Raw genomic sequence first — 13,187 nt, 5'->3', positions numbered from 1 at the left:
CTTAACATAGACAGGGCTATTCAATAAATAAATTTGTTTTCGCTTTTTGACACTTATTACCTATCCGCTAATAGATGAACATTATTGTTAGTAATTAATTCGTTCATTTAGTCTTATCCATTCATTTATTAATTCAATCACCAAATCCTTAATTTCTTTGTTCATTCATTTTTTTCAACCACAGATATATCGAATCGGTTGATTGATCGGTGAGTAGGTCAGTCACACAACAAACCAAGTTTATTGAACTTTGAGAATCGTAAGCAATTAAGGAAGAGAAGTTTGTGCAGGTAAGCTGAAAGTAATCATATCACTAATACTATCTTAAGTAAAGCTTTGGATTTGCTTTCAGATTAACACGAACCGGATCGTTTGAGTGCTTTATTAAACAAAATTTATCATCAAGAATATTTTCCCGTGTCAAAAGAACAGCTCTAATCGAGGTCGAATTACATTTTACAAATTACGATAATCTTCTATCTAATTACTGCGGTACAACGTTAAATACAAAACTTAGCTCACCCACGGGCACATGTTTCTACTTAGATTTTGTAGGTGTCAGGAAAAATTTGGTCCATAATTTCAGTATGTGGAGATGTTTTAATTTCTTGTCATGTTTAACTAAAGTTTGAAAGACATACCTGTCCACATTCGCCTTTAAGGTCCTATTAAGTAAGTAGAATTCAGCTCCATTCAGTATGTTTCAGATGGTTAAGAGGAAATTGTTCTTGTCATTTTTAACTTTCGGTGTTCTTTCTCACGTTTGCTAATTGCACTACGCAGAAGGCGTCTACGTATTGTAATCACATCATCATGAGCTGTGTTAGTCAACGAAAAACAAATGAACTTAGGAAACACATTAAAAAGCTTACAGTTCTTCAAAAAATTGATATCCAACTCAGCCTTCCTAGATTTTATAGCTGTTTTTTCAAGCTTAGGAAGAACACAGATCGGTAGTTCCCCTTCATATTTGTTCGCAAAGTTGTGAATGATATTGCCAAAAGAACAGCTAATAATTTTAAAAAACAACACAACAGATCGTATCTTCATCAAAGGCAAAGCCTATATTTAATCCAATATATTATGGCCTTAACGGCCCCAACAAGACTTGTTTCGTAGCCTACTACCATCTTCAGTTATCTTCTTGCACGCAGGCAATCATTAGTATAGGAGAGTAAAAAATTCAATGTTTGCATGCTAAAAAATTGTGGAATGAACCGTAACAATACTACAAAACAAAATATAAATAAAGATGAGGTAAAATCAGAGTGCAGTATTATGTCACTAAGGGGAGAATGGAATGAACTTAGAATGACAAAAATAAATTGACATGAAAAAGCTGTTTGTTCAGTGACTGCTGCTACCACTGAATATGCAAGGCTTCTTTGATTTTTAGAATTTGGGTTGTAGAGGCGGAGTCCAGTATAGTGAAGCAGTCCTCATTGGCTGATTGTTTACAATGACGTGAACTCTTCAAATGCTTTAATATATGCGAGTTCCCATCCAGTGTTAAGTGCTCACGCATGCGTGTGGAGAAATGTCGGCTAGTTTCGCCAACGTAACAAGCATTACAACCTGCACATACAAATTTATAAACGATACGCGAACGGAGACCAACTGGGATGGGATCTTTAGCTGAAAACAATTTTTTTTTTAATTTTGAAAGAGGAAAAGACAATTTTTAAATTTAAGTCATAACAAAATTCATTAGATAAGGCACGGATTTTCTTGCTAAGGACTTTGGAACATGTGCCAACATAAGGTAATTAATAAATCCCATGGCATGTGCCTCCGTAATACAAAACGATATAAGGATTATAATGTTAAAACTGTAAGGTTTCGTAACAGCCCTTTGCCTTACATGACGACTCTTCTAAATAACATCTAGTGTTCTTGGCGGTTAGCCAGCCTCTTTATTTTTCTTTATTTTTCTTGTTGACGGAGTTCACTAAATGGTGATATTTAATTTATAATAGTTTTTTTCGTTAAATTTTATTGGCATTTTTTTTGTTGTTCCTGTGTACAGTAATGTTATTTTAACCCAGCAGCCTCCAATTCAATTTCTATTGCCAAAGGTTATTGTTGTCGAATTTTCCTTGTTAATGAATGAATAATTTTATAATGAATAATGTTGTTTATAGAATTGTAATTTTTAAATGATTTTGTAATGAGTCATTTTTATAATGAATAATTTTATATATAGATTTGTACATTTGAATGTAATTATTTTAAAGTAATTTTGTAATGAATTTATTTTGTTGTATGTCTGATTGAATAAATATATACCTGAAATAAAAATAAAAAGTGATCGGTGTATTTTATTCAGTGTTGTCCAATGTACTTTTACATTTACATTGAACTAAATTTTCATAAAGAAAAATAATTTGATCAATAAGGTATGAAGGAAAACAATTTCTCTTAAGGATGGTAGTTAATGTCTTGATATCAGAATGAAAGCCCCTCCAAATATTATTGAGTTTATAAGCCCTATCAACTAACGTACGAATAAGACCAATTTTGTAACTGAACGAACAAAAACTGAAAAAATTTGTAAGTAACCCAGTATATGATATTTTCCTAAAACATTGAGGTCTGAGGTGGCCCATCCTTAATGTTAGACACCAAGACGTCCAAGAAAGGAAGCTTTTTCCCTACTTCTTTTTCCATGGTAAATTTAATGTTGGGATGGCGTGAGTTAAGGTAGTCAAAAAATAAATGAGCATCCTCTTCTCTATTAAAAACACAAAAAAATATCATCCACATAACGTTGGTACAATAACACATTTGGACACTTATACTGTGCCAAATTTTCTCATGGTGCCTCATGAATAAATTGGCGGGAACATGGGCTAGTAGGGAGCCCATAGCCACGCCGTCTATCTGGTCATAATAAACTTGGTTAAATAAAAAATGGGTTTGAGAAGTGGCGAAAACAAATAATTTCTTAAGATTGGATTTGCTTATTTTCAAGTCAGTGTCATCATTTTCCTAAATATAATTCACAGCCAAATCAATAGATTCATCTAATGGAATATTGGTGAATAAACTTTTAAATGAAACTATGAACTTATTACTGAAATTTGATTTTTAAAGGTCGTTAACGAAGCTAAAGGAATCTGTAACACAAAAATCCAAAGCATATGAGGTTGCAACAAATTACACAAGAATTTTGCTAAATTATAATTATATGTGCCGATGGATGAAACAATGGGTCTGAGGGCGCCCTAGCTTTGTGCATCTTGGGTAACCCATAAATCCTGGCAGGTTGCGAACCTGTAGGATAAATATTATTGTAAGTGTTCTGGTCTAGTATCCCATTTTTCTTCAGGGTCCGTAGAAATCGTTGAAGTTTTCCTTCCCGTGTGATTGTGGGGTCGCCAGTGATTTGTTTGAATTTGGTTTGATCTGAAATGATATCCATTAAGGCAGAGTTGGATGATTTTCGATCCAAAATAACAACGCCGTTCCCTTTATCTGTTTTAAGAATCGCTATATTATGGTTCTTTTAAGTTCTTTCAATAGGTATGTGTTTGCCAAGTGTGTCAGATGAGACCGAAGAATACCAGGTTTTTCAGGATCGATGAGCTTTCTGGCCATCGTCCTGTGAATGTTCTCAAAACATGTGAAAATATCGGTTTTGTTAATTTTGGATGGGCATATTGAAAATGTTAGACCGTTTTTTGAGTACGTCTAATTGTTCTTGGGTGAGCTTATATGAATAGAATAGTAGAATTCAGCTCCATTCAGTAAGTTTCGGATGGTTAAGAGGAAATTGTTCTTGTCATTTTTTAACTTTCGGTATCCTTTCTCACGTTTGCTAATTGCACTACGCAGAAGGCGTCTACGTATTGTAATCACATCATCATGACAAGTGTATGTTAGGCAACGAAAAACAAATGAACTTAGGAAACACATTTAAAAGCTTACAGTTCTTCAAAAAATTGATATCCAACTCAGCCCTTCCTAGATTTTATAGCTGTTTTTTCAAGCTTGCGAAGAACACAGATCGGTATTTCCCCTTCATATTTGTCCGCAAAGGTGTGAATGATATTGCCAAAAGAACAGCAAATAAATTTTTCAAAAACAACACAACAGATCGTATCTTCATCATAGGCAAAGCCTATATTTAATCCAATATATTATGGCCTTAACGGCCCCAACAAGAAATGTTTCGGCTGTCTACTACCATCGTCATTTATCTTCTTGCACGCAGGCAATCATTAGTATAGGGGAGTAAAAAATTCAATGTTTGCATGCTAAAAAATTGTGGAATGAACCGTAACAATACTACAAAACAAAATATAAATAAAAATGAAGTAAAATCAGAGTGCAGTATCTATGCCACAAAGCGGAGAATTGAATGAATTTAGAATTTATATATATATATCTATATATATATATATATAATATATATATATATATATTTATATTTATATAAACATTATTTATATATACTCTACTATAACATAGTATCCACTGGACATGACACATAAGCCATTCACCCCTCTCCTCTCCTGGGTCTACATAAGTGAGTCATGCATTCCTGGGAAAGTCACTCAGGATGTTTATGCTACATCACTGGTAATAAATGTCTTGATAAGCCCTTGCTTCCTGTCCCCCTGCTGTATATAAGTTACATTAGTAGTTAGGATAGTCAGTTTTGAGTTTTGATTCTTGTGACAACAACATCGGTCCAAAATCATTATACTCCTCATTGTTTTATTAAATATTTATATTGAAGTTATATATTTGGAGCTTTTGTGATTCTTTTGCCTTGCCCTCGATCACGCACACCGATACATATACATATACATTATATATACAGTATATACATATACATAAATGTATATATACAGTATATACAGTATATATATACTATATATATACATTATATACAGTATATATACGTATATATATATATATATATATAAAATCAATAAATGTAGTTGGCAATACTAGCAACGTACAGTACTCGATACACGTGATAATGCAGAGCGTAAATATTGAAAATGTAGAACTGGGTATAATCACTCTACAGACTGTTTCATGCTAATGCAATCTTCAGGAATGAGAGAATACAAGGATTGTGTGAATATATGAATGCTAAGGCAGGTGCAAATGCAAATTAATTGTTTTTAAGTAGTTATTTGTTGTTGTGCCTGCATTTAGACAATAGCTCGGTTCTTTTGTTTAGTATTGACTGTTTGAATATATTATGTGAAGTTTCTCGGTTATGCATAGGTTGCAGCGTTTTGTTTTTTGGGAAATAAGCCGATGCTCTGTCGATAATAGACCATTTGATATTGTAGGGTGTGTTGCATGGGCCGTATAATCAGGACCCACAACAAACAGTTTCTGGTTGCTAAGCAACAACAGCTATATAAACTCTGCAATTGCAGGAAAAAAGATGAATGTCCACTCTCTGGAAATTGCCTTACCTCATCCATCATCTACAAAGCCACTGTCCACTCAAATAATGACACAAAATGCTACATCAGGCTCACTGACACACCGTTCAAAACCTGATACACAAACCACAAATACACTTTTAACACCCCCAAACACAGAAACAGCACTGTACTCTCCAAATACGTATGGAAATTAAAAGACAGCAAGCCTTTATCTCCTACAAATCCAAACTTGATAAGAATCCCAAGCAAGAAAACCCATCCTAAACGAGAAGCATCTTCGAATAAAGTATTAGTAATTGGAAACTCGTATCTTAAGATGATCGATACCGCTAGACTCATCCCTCGAGCGGAGGTTAAAATAAATCATGCATACTCCATTCCAGAAATCCAGGAAAAGCTTAATTCTATTTAATATTGATCCTCCAAATTGTGTAGTTCTCCACGAAATAACCAACTCTGTAAAAATGGTACCGCTGTGGACATCTCGAAGTCAATGGTTGATATCAAGAGCGGATTTAGGGGGGGGCGGCCCGGCCCCCACCTCTTTTGAGAGGTAAAAAAAGAAAAAAAAAAGAAAAAAGAAAGAAAAAGAAAAAACGATAGCCCAGAACGTCTCAAATGTTATTTTCGGGCGTCTAAAACACAGAAATTTCGCGGGGGCATGCCCTCGGACCCCCGGACCTCCTATTTCAGTGTTGTCTTGATCGGCCCAAATTTCGGCCCCCCTTTCGGCCCCCCATTTTGGACATCTATGGATCCGCCAGGGATATAACGACTGAATATGCAACAACATTTAGGAACACTTCCTTCATCATTTCTTTACGGTTTTTCGTTACGATCCCCTAACTTTTAAAACGGAACTTGTTAACACGCTAATATCAAACAAGACTAGCGCCGTTGTTGGAAGAGACTTTTTGAAATGTTTAGCAACTCTGAGGTGGAGAAAATCATCAAGTCCATGTCACCTAAATCATGTGATCTTGATCCAATCCCAATCCAAAATTTTCTAGAATCTTTCTTCCTCTACTTCAGTATTCCGCTCTATTATTAACTCATCACTCATATCTAGTGTTGTTCCTGGTCCTTTGAAGGCTGGCATTATTACTCCTCTCCTCGAGAAACCTTCTCTTGATCCCAGCTCCCTTGCCGATTATAGGCCTATTAGCAATATACCATTTATTGCTAAGGTTATTGAGTTGTGTCTGCCTAGTCCTTATTAAATTTCTGGACGAAAATAACGTATTCAATAAGTATCAATCTACTTATAGGAAAGGGCATAGTACTGAATCAGCACTCCTGAAGGTTGACAATGACATTTTATCTGCTCGTGACCGTATTAAGTGTGTTCTGTCTGTGTATCTCGATCTTTCAGCTGTTTTGATACTATTGATCATTATATCCTTATTGACCGACTTTCAGAGATGAGAGTTTCAGGTACTACCTCTTCTTTGGTTTCAGTCATACCTCTCCTCTAGACACCAGTCTGTGTGTGTTAAATCAATCGTATTTGAACCAGCTGCCCTCAAATGTGGACAGTTTTTTAAATGGTAAATGGAGATGTGTATAAGAGACAGATTCCTAGTGATCTGTACTTACTGTACTAAGACCAAGTATAGGCCTAGTAGTAGTAGGAGTGTGGATTTATGCCAAAGTTGGCGCTGACTGATGATCCCGTCGAAGGATTATGAATATTTAAATTTACCGACTTTAAAATCAACATTGAACACAGAATTTTCCAGGTGTTCTTAGCTTAGAATTTAACAGTTTTAAATATTATTAAATATCTAGTAGTTGCTTGACTTCCTCCTCTGTTGTTTTTGCTTTTTCTCAGGATTTTGTTTCGATTTGAGTCTTAGCATTTAAAAATATTTGATTTCCAGAAAATTCCTACATATTACATAATCGCAATAATCGAGTAGCCGGGTGGTAGGGCAAGGGCACCACTAACTAAAATTGGCATTTTTCTAAGCCACTCCTCGTCCAGGGTAGAACAAAGTCTTCTTGGATAAGGACTTAAAATGGAGGTCCAGTGTAGGCCTACATATCTGGCTTGTGTGCACTTTAAAGAGCCCATCTCTCGGAAGGGTAGGGTGTTACCCTGATTGTAGTTCTTTTCAGCCCCTGCCATTGTGGAATGCTACTACCTATTTATGGCAGTAGGTACCAGTAGCCACAGACCACACCTTTACACGATTCAGCACAATGATGCTGCGAGTTACAGGTTATTCGGATCCACCTTTAACTTTAGGCTTGGCATACAAATCGGTTGGAGGGCCAAAGTGAATTTTTGATTGAACATCGAGGGCCACACCCAATCTTCGATGTTTCCAGAGTGCTTCTAAACACGTTCTTGCACTGTTTTATATCACTTTATGCTCAGCTTAATGTTACTTTTTACAGATGATCAGCGTCGGACCGCAAAAAACAAGGTGTTTTCTAGCTAAATATGTTTGGCGGGTCGCATACAGGGTTTGTAATTTATTTTTGCAGGCCCCCAAAACATCACTGTCGGGCCGTACTTTGCCCACCTGTGCTTTAGGCCCACCTATCTTGGGTGAAACCCCTGTGGCCTGTTTTTCTCTAGGCCTAGTACCAGGCATTTCATAGTATAGGTCTTGGCTTAATTCATATTGCTCTCTATATATATTTGTTTTTTTTTTGCACAGCATCCCAGAGGCGAAGAGGTTTTACTTGAACAGGCAGGTGAGGCAATGGGCAGACATCTTTTCTTTACAAGTATAATAAAGAAGAAGTAGTTACTTTCAAATGCATTATTTTGATTGCAGAACTCAATTACATTTATTTTACAATATTTGAGTATACAATTTGACTCTCAGAGAGCAATAATCATTAAAAATTAATTTACCTAAAAGCAGGAATACCTTATGTACCGTATAATAATGACCAACGATTACCGTATATACTCACGTATAAGGCGAACCACGTATAAAGGTGACCCCCGAGTTAGAGACAATTTTTGGTCTATTTGTGTATGTCGGGCGTACTGTGTAAGCAAAATTATAAATTCAGGTATAGTAAAAATATATGTTTTGAAAACTAAGTGTTCCACAGTTTAATGTATCGAATCGTATAAGGCGACCCACGTATAAGGTGACCCCCCGAGTTAGAGAAAATTTTTGGACAATTTGTGTATGTCGGGCGTACTATGTAAGCAAAATTATAAATTCAGATATAGTAAAAATATATGTTTTGAAAACTAAGTGTTCCAAGTTTAATGTATCGAATCACTTATTTTAAAACAAAATACATTTAATTATAAAAGTTAAAATATGAAAAAAAAAATACTTAAAATGTTTCTTTTCTCTGAGTAGAGCTGTTTGTTATTAGGCCTTCAATTGTTTGTTTTTATTTTTGAAATGTTAGAAATGAATATCAAAATAAAATAAAGGTCAGTTTTTTAAATGGTAAATGGTTAGAATTTTAAATTAAAAATTTCAAGCAAATTCGTCTAAAACAGTTTCACTGTGTTTGCGTAGCACATAGAGTACATACAGTACTTCATTGTCTATTTTTAAATTTACCTTACTTATATGTCAATTTGTTTAGGTGGTGAACACAAAGAGCCCCTTCGGGGAGAAGCAAGTTAGGCCCATAAAAAAATGTATTAATTTATCACTCTCCCTCATCACGGCGGTGGCGGCGGCGGCGGCGGAGGCGGCGGCGGTGGCGGCGCGGCGGTGGTGGTAGTAGTAGTGGTGGGTAGGTGTGTGGCCCACGCTAACCGGTCGCCATGCATAATTTTGGATTATTGAAAAAAAAAACCCAACTGTTTTAGCCACCATGGCGAAGGCTTGAAATCATAAACAAATTTTCAAATATTGGCTGAAATACTACATACATGGTTTTGTGTCTACTGCCTCCGACGGGAGCTGTAGACACTATGTAGCAATTAAAGATGGCGGAAAGGGTAAATCCGGTGGAGGAATGATGGATACTGCTACCAAGTGGTAGAGGGCGCTCTATTGAAAATCGAATAGCGTTAGGAACTGTAAAGGCATTCGATTATTTCTCTTGTTTAGTTATTTTGATAGTACCCCCTCTATTGTTGAAATATGACTTTAAGCCCTTGGCAACCCTTATTGAGAGTAGGAAAGCATGGACTACCTATGATGAAGGGGATGCACTCCCATGTTCTAGTTTGAAGTTAATGCTTAGTGTTCTTTGCTGGCCATAGTGGTAAGCATATACTATGTTCTAGTTATGAATCTATATGATATTTAAGCAGTACTTATGCATTGAAACTAAAGGCTCAGAAACGAATAATAGCTAATACAATAATCACACTGGGCATAGGCTTAGATATCACAGATTGACTCAGGAATATGCTTATTGCTTTCACCTTATTCCATTTTATTATAGTTTTCACCGGTTAGTACGAATAAAGTATGCCGATATCCTAAAGCATTTGGAAGAAGTGTATTTTGTAGTAGTACCTCCGGTTGGACGCCGGCACAGTGAAAACACTCAGAACCACACGATTGATTAGGCTAGTTAGACGTCTACTGCCTAGCACTGCAGCTAGAGAAGTTAGTTAGCCTACACATACGTTACAAACCCTACTTAGCCTACTACTCATGCCTAGGCCTAGAGTACATCACACTCGACAGGCCGAGACAATGGCAAGGGATAGTGTCCTGCAAGCAACAGAAGCGCTATCCTCTCAGTGGAATACAACCAAAACAGTCATAGAAAAATTTAGTGACTTACCAGATTCTATCAAAGTAATTAAAATTGAAGCCTGAAGCATTAGAGGGCGCTATGGTTCGACCTGGTACGACTTGGAAGAGGCCTACATCATGGGTGGAAACTTGTTCCAGAAAGAACATTACAGCATGCAGAACGTTTATGTTCTCCAATATAAATATGTTGATGACATTATTGTTAAGACTGAAACAAGATTAGACAACCTAATGGCAGAATTAGCATCCAACTACAGTCAAGACAATGCACACTTCACTTTCTCGGAGATCGAAGAAATCAAACTCAACTTTCAGCCAGATTGCAGAGCTACTGGCTAATGCGGAAGCTGCGGAAACAAGAGCCAAGTATGAGAAGCAGATAGCTGAAAAGGAAGCTGAGTTGCGGACTCTCAAAGCCGATAGTGAAGCTGCTATCCTGAGAGCTAAAGCAAATGCCTTCTCTGCAGTCTTCACAGATGAAGGTTCGTATAATCAACCACAAACAACTCCTGACCAGACCTCGAACGATCACGCTTTACTTTTCCAGAAACATGCACATGACCAGAACGAAACACATCAGAAGCAAACAAGTAACCCGACACCCCCAACCACACTAGAACCACCAACCACACCAGAAACTGTATGGACTAAGACAATTGACATCCTTGCACGATGATCACTACCAATCTGCAAACCTCAAGTATACGGAGAAGACGCAATGATATTTTTAACCTGGCGTAGAACATTCAGAGCTATGGTTAACAAAGCTAAAATATGTGCGAATGACGAGCTCGCATATCTTGCTGAATTTACTAAGGGACCAGCTAAGGTATTGGTGGATCATTATTGCTAGAGACACACCAGCAACCCTGATAAAGCTCTAGAAGAAGCCTGGCAAAAGCTACAAGAACGTTTCGGACATCCATCCGTCATAACAAAAAGGCTCAAAGACACTCTAAACGAGAAATCTAAATTTGGTTACAATGACAATGAGAAGCTAAGAGAATTTTCGAATCTGTGCAAAGATATTGCCGCACAAATGGATGAACTCCCTGGATTGCACATCCTTAACTGTGAGGAATTCATTAACCCAATCATTCGTCAGCTACCTAAGTACATACAAACAAAGTGGGAAAGCAAAGTTTCGAGGTATATCCAAGCTAACAAACACACATTTCCACCCTTTAGTTTTTTCACCGACCTGATAGAATCCATTTAAGAAATGAAGAACAATCCAATGTTGAAGATTAACGATGTTCCGACCAAAACACTTCGTACACCAGAAAGACGACTTTCTGCACGAGTGATGAAAACTAGCACAAATCCACACATCTCTTTGCCTACCAGCGATAAATATTGCCAATTCCATGAAATGGACCGTCACAGCCTGTTAGATTGCAGATCGTTTAAAGCAGTACCTATAGATGAGAGGAACGACTTAATCAAGCGTTGGAACCTATGCTTTCGTTGTTGTTTGGGGTCCCATAGAGCAAGAGACTGCTCTACAGAAACCAAGTGTGAGAAATGCGGTAGCTCTAAGCACATCTCGCTGCTATGTATAAACAGCCAAACCGAGCAAGCACCAGCGAATCATGGCGAGGAGGACAAGCAGAAGCCTCAAGAGGTTACAAGCACATGTACTGCAATATGTGGAAAGTATGTTAGTGGGCGCTCTTGCGCCAAGATCGTGCTGGCAAAGGTATATCTCAGACATCGCCCACACGATTCAACCATGGTATATGTTGTACTAGACGACCAGTCGAATGCCTCACTGGTAAAATCTGAGCTAGCAGATCGATTTGGACCCGAAATTCAACCAACTAATTACTCATTATCGACATGCAGTAAGAAGAATAAGCTTTGCAAGGGAAGACGAATCGCAGATTTGATGATAGAGTCGAAGGATCGTAATATTATGAAACTACCAATGCTAATAGAATGCAATAGTATCCCCGGACGTAAATCCCAACACCAGATATCGCTTCACACTACGCTCACCTTGTAGATATTGTCGACCAAATTCCTCATCCCCATGAAGATGTTCCCATACAAATCCTTCTCGGCAGGGATGCTGGTGACCTTTTAAAAATTAGGGAGTACAGAAACGGCCCATCAGGAGCACCTTGGGCTTCAAACGCATGTAATCCACGCAAAAGCGCTTCGTCCCGTCCTTTTTCGTGACCAAGACAACATTTGATGCCCATGGGCTCTCCGAATGCTCAATCAGGCCTCTGTCTAATAGGTCCTGCATTTGCTGGTTTATCTGCTCACTGGCCTCCATCTCTGGCGCCGGGGTTGTTCCTTAATTGGTTGTGCCCTTCCAACATTTATGTGGTGTTTTACTTCGCCAGTTCTCCCTAAGTCGCAATCTCCTCCAGAAAACACATCTTGAAAAGTGATTACTCAAACCGATTGACTGAGGTTTCCATGTAATTTCACTGTTCCCTGGTATACCATGACAGTAGACAACGCCACCATTAGTCATCGATTTCGCCACTTAGTTTTCAAATATTATGTCGTGAGGTATAGAATCAAAGGCCCCTTCTGCATCTAAAGAACAAGCGAAGACTTGTGAGCCTTTGTTAAGTATTCGCGGAAGAGGAGTACATATTAAAAATATCGGGACTAATAATATGGGAGTAATAAGAAGGCGACGACGTCATTATCTGCATTGACAATTAATTTGGATTCAATTACGTACAATTCTTATTTACTTATATAAATAAACTTTCATATGCTAAAGGGTTTCCAACAACGATGGAGTGACGGTGTTCCATGTCTAAATAGCAGTGGGAAAAAACATTATATACCTGCTGATCTCTGTTTGAATAGTGATCGCACCAGAACGACAAAACACAATAACAGGCTTGGTCAACTTGTAAAAATTCACAACCTTTTGTTGATTGCCCATAAAGCAAACTTGAGAGCGTTATACAGCACGATTTAAAAACATTCTTATCGTAATGAAGCAGCCATAACATTGAAAACAAATAAACTAACAGCAAATCGGCGTGTGAATGCAAATAAAAATTTACAATTGGTCCATTGTTCTCAAATTTTAAGACCAATTTTTACA

General features: G+C 37.3%; 2 protein-coding genes across 3 annotated transcripts in view; both read left to right on the top strand.

The window, feature by feature from the left end:
- The window catches only part of LOC117114722 (lysyl oxidase homolog 2-like), a 34,664-nt gene that overhangs the window by 6,484 nt on the left and 14,993 nt on the right, over nt 1-13,187 (top strand). For both annotated transcript variants that reach the window (XM_033258415.1, XM_033258414.1), the window contains one exon: nt 185-290. The gene's annotated coding sequence lies outside the window, so the exon portion shown is untranslated. The remainder of the gene's footprint in view (nt 1-184; nt 291-13,187) is intronic.
- LOC117114718 lies at nt 11,334-12,116 on the top strand. The gene has a single exon (XM_033258408.1). It carries the CDS (start codon nt 11,334-11,336, stop codon nt 12,114-12,116), a length of 783 nt encoding a protein of 260 aa, XP_033114299.1.

Source organism: Anneissia japonica, unplaced genomic scaffold (genome assembly GCF_011630105.1).
Source record: "Anneissia japonica isolate Jap-2015-1 unplaced genomic scaffold, ASM1163010v1 scaffold2713_len195869_cov164, whole genome shotgun sequence".
Lineage (NCBI taxonomy): Eukaryota > Metazoa > Echinodermata > Crinoidea > Comatulida > Comatulidae > Anneissia > Anneissia japonica.
Note: the sequence above shows the minus strand (reverse complement) of the source record. Positions and strands in the feature narration are given on the sequence as shown.

Excerpts from the sequence above, each read along its gene's own strand:
- LOC117114718 (XM_033258408.1), top strand. The coding sequence starts at position 11,334 with ATGAAGAACAATCCAATGTTGAAGATTAACGATGTTCCGACCAAAACA.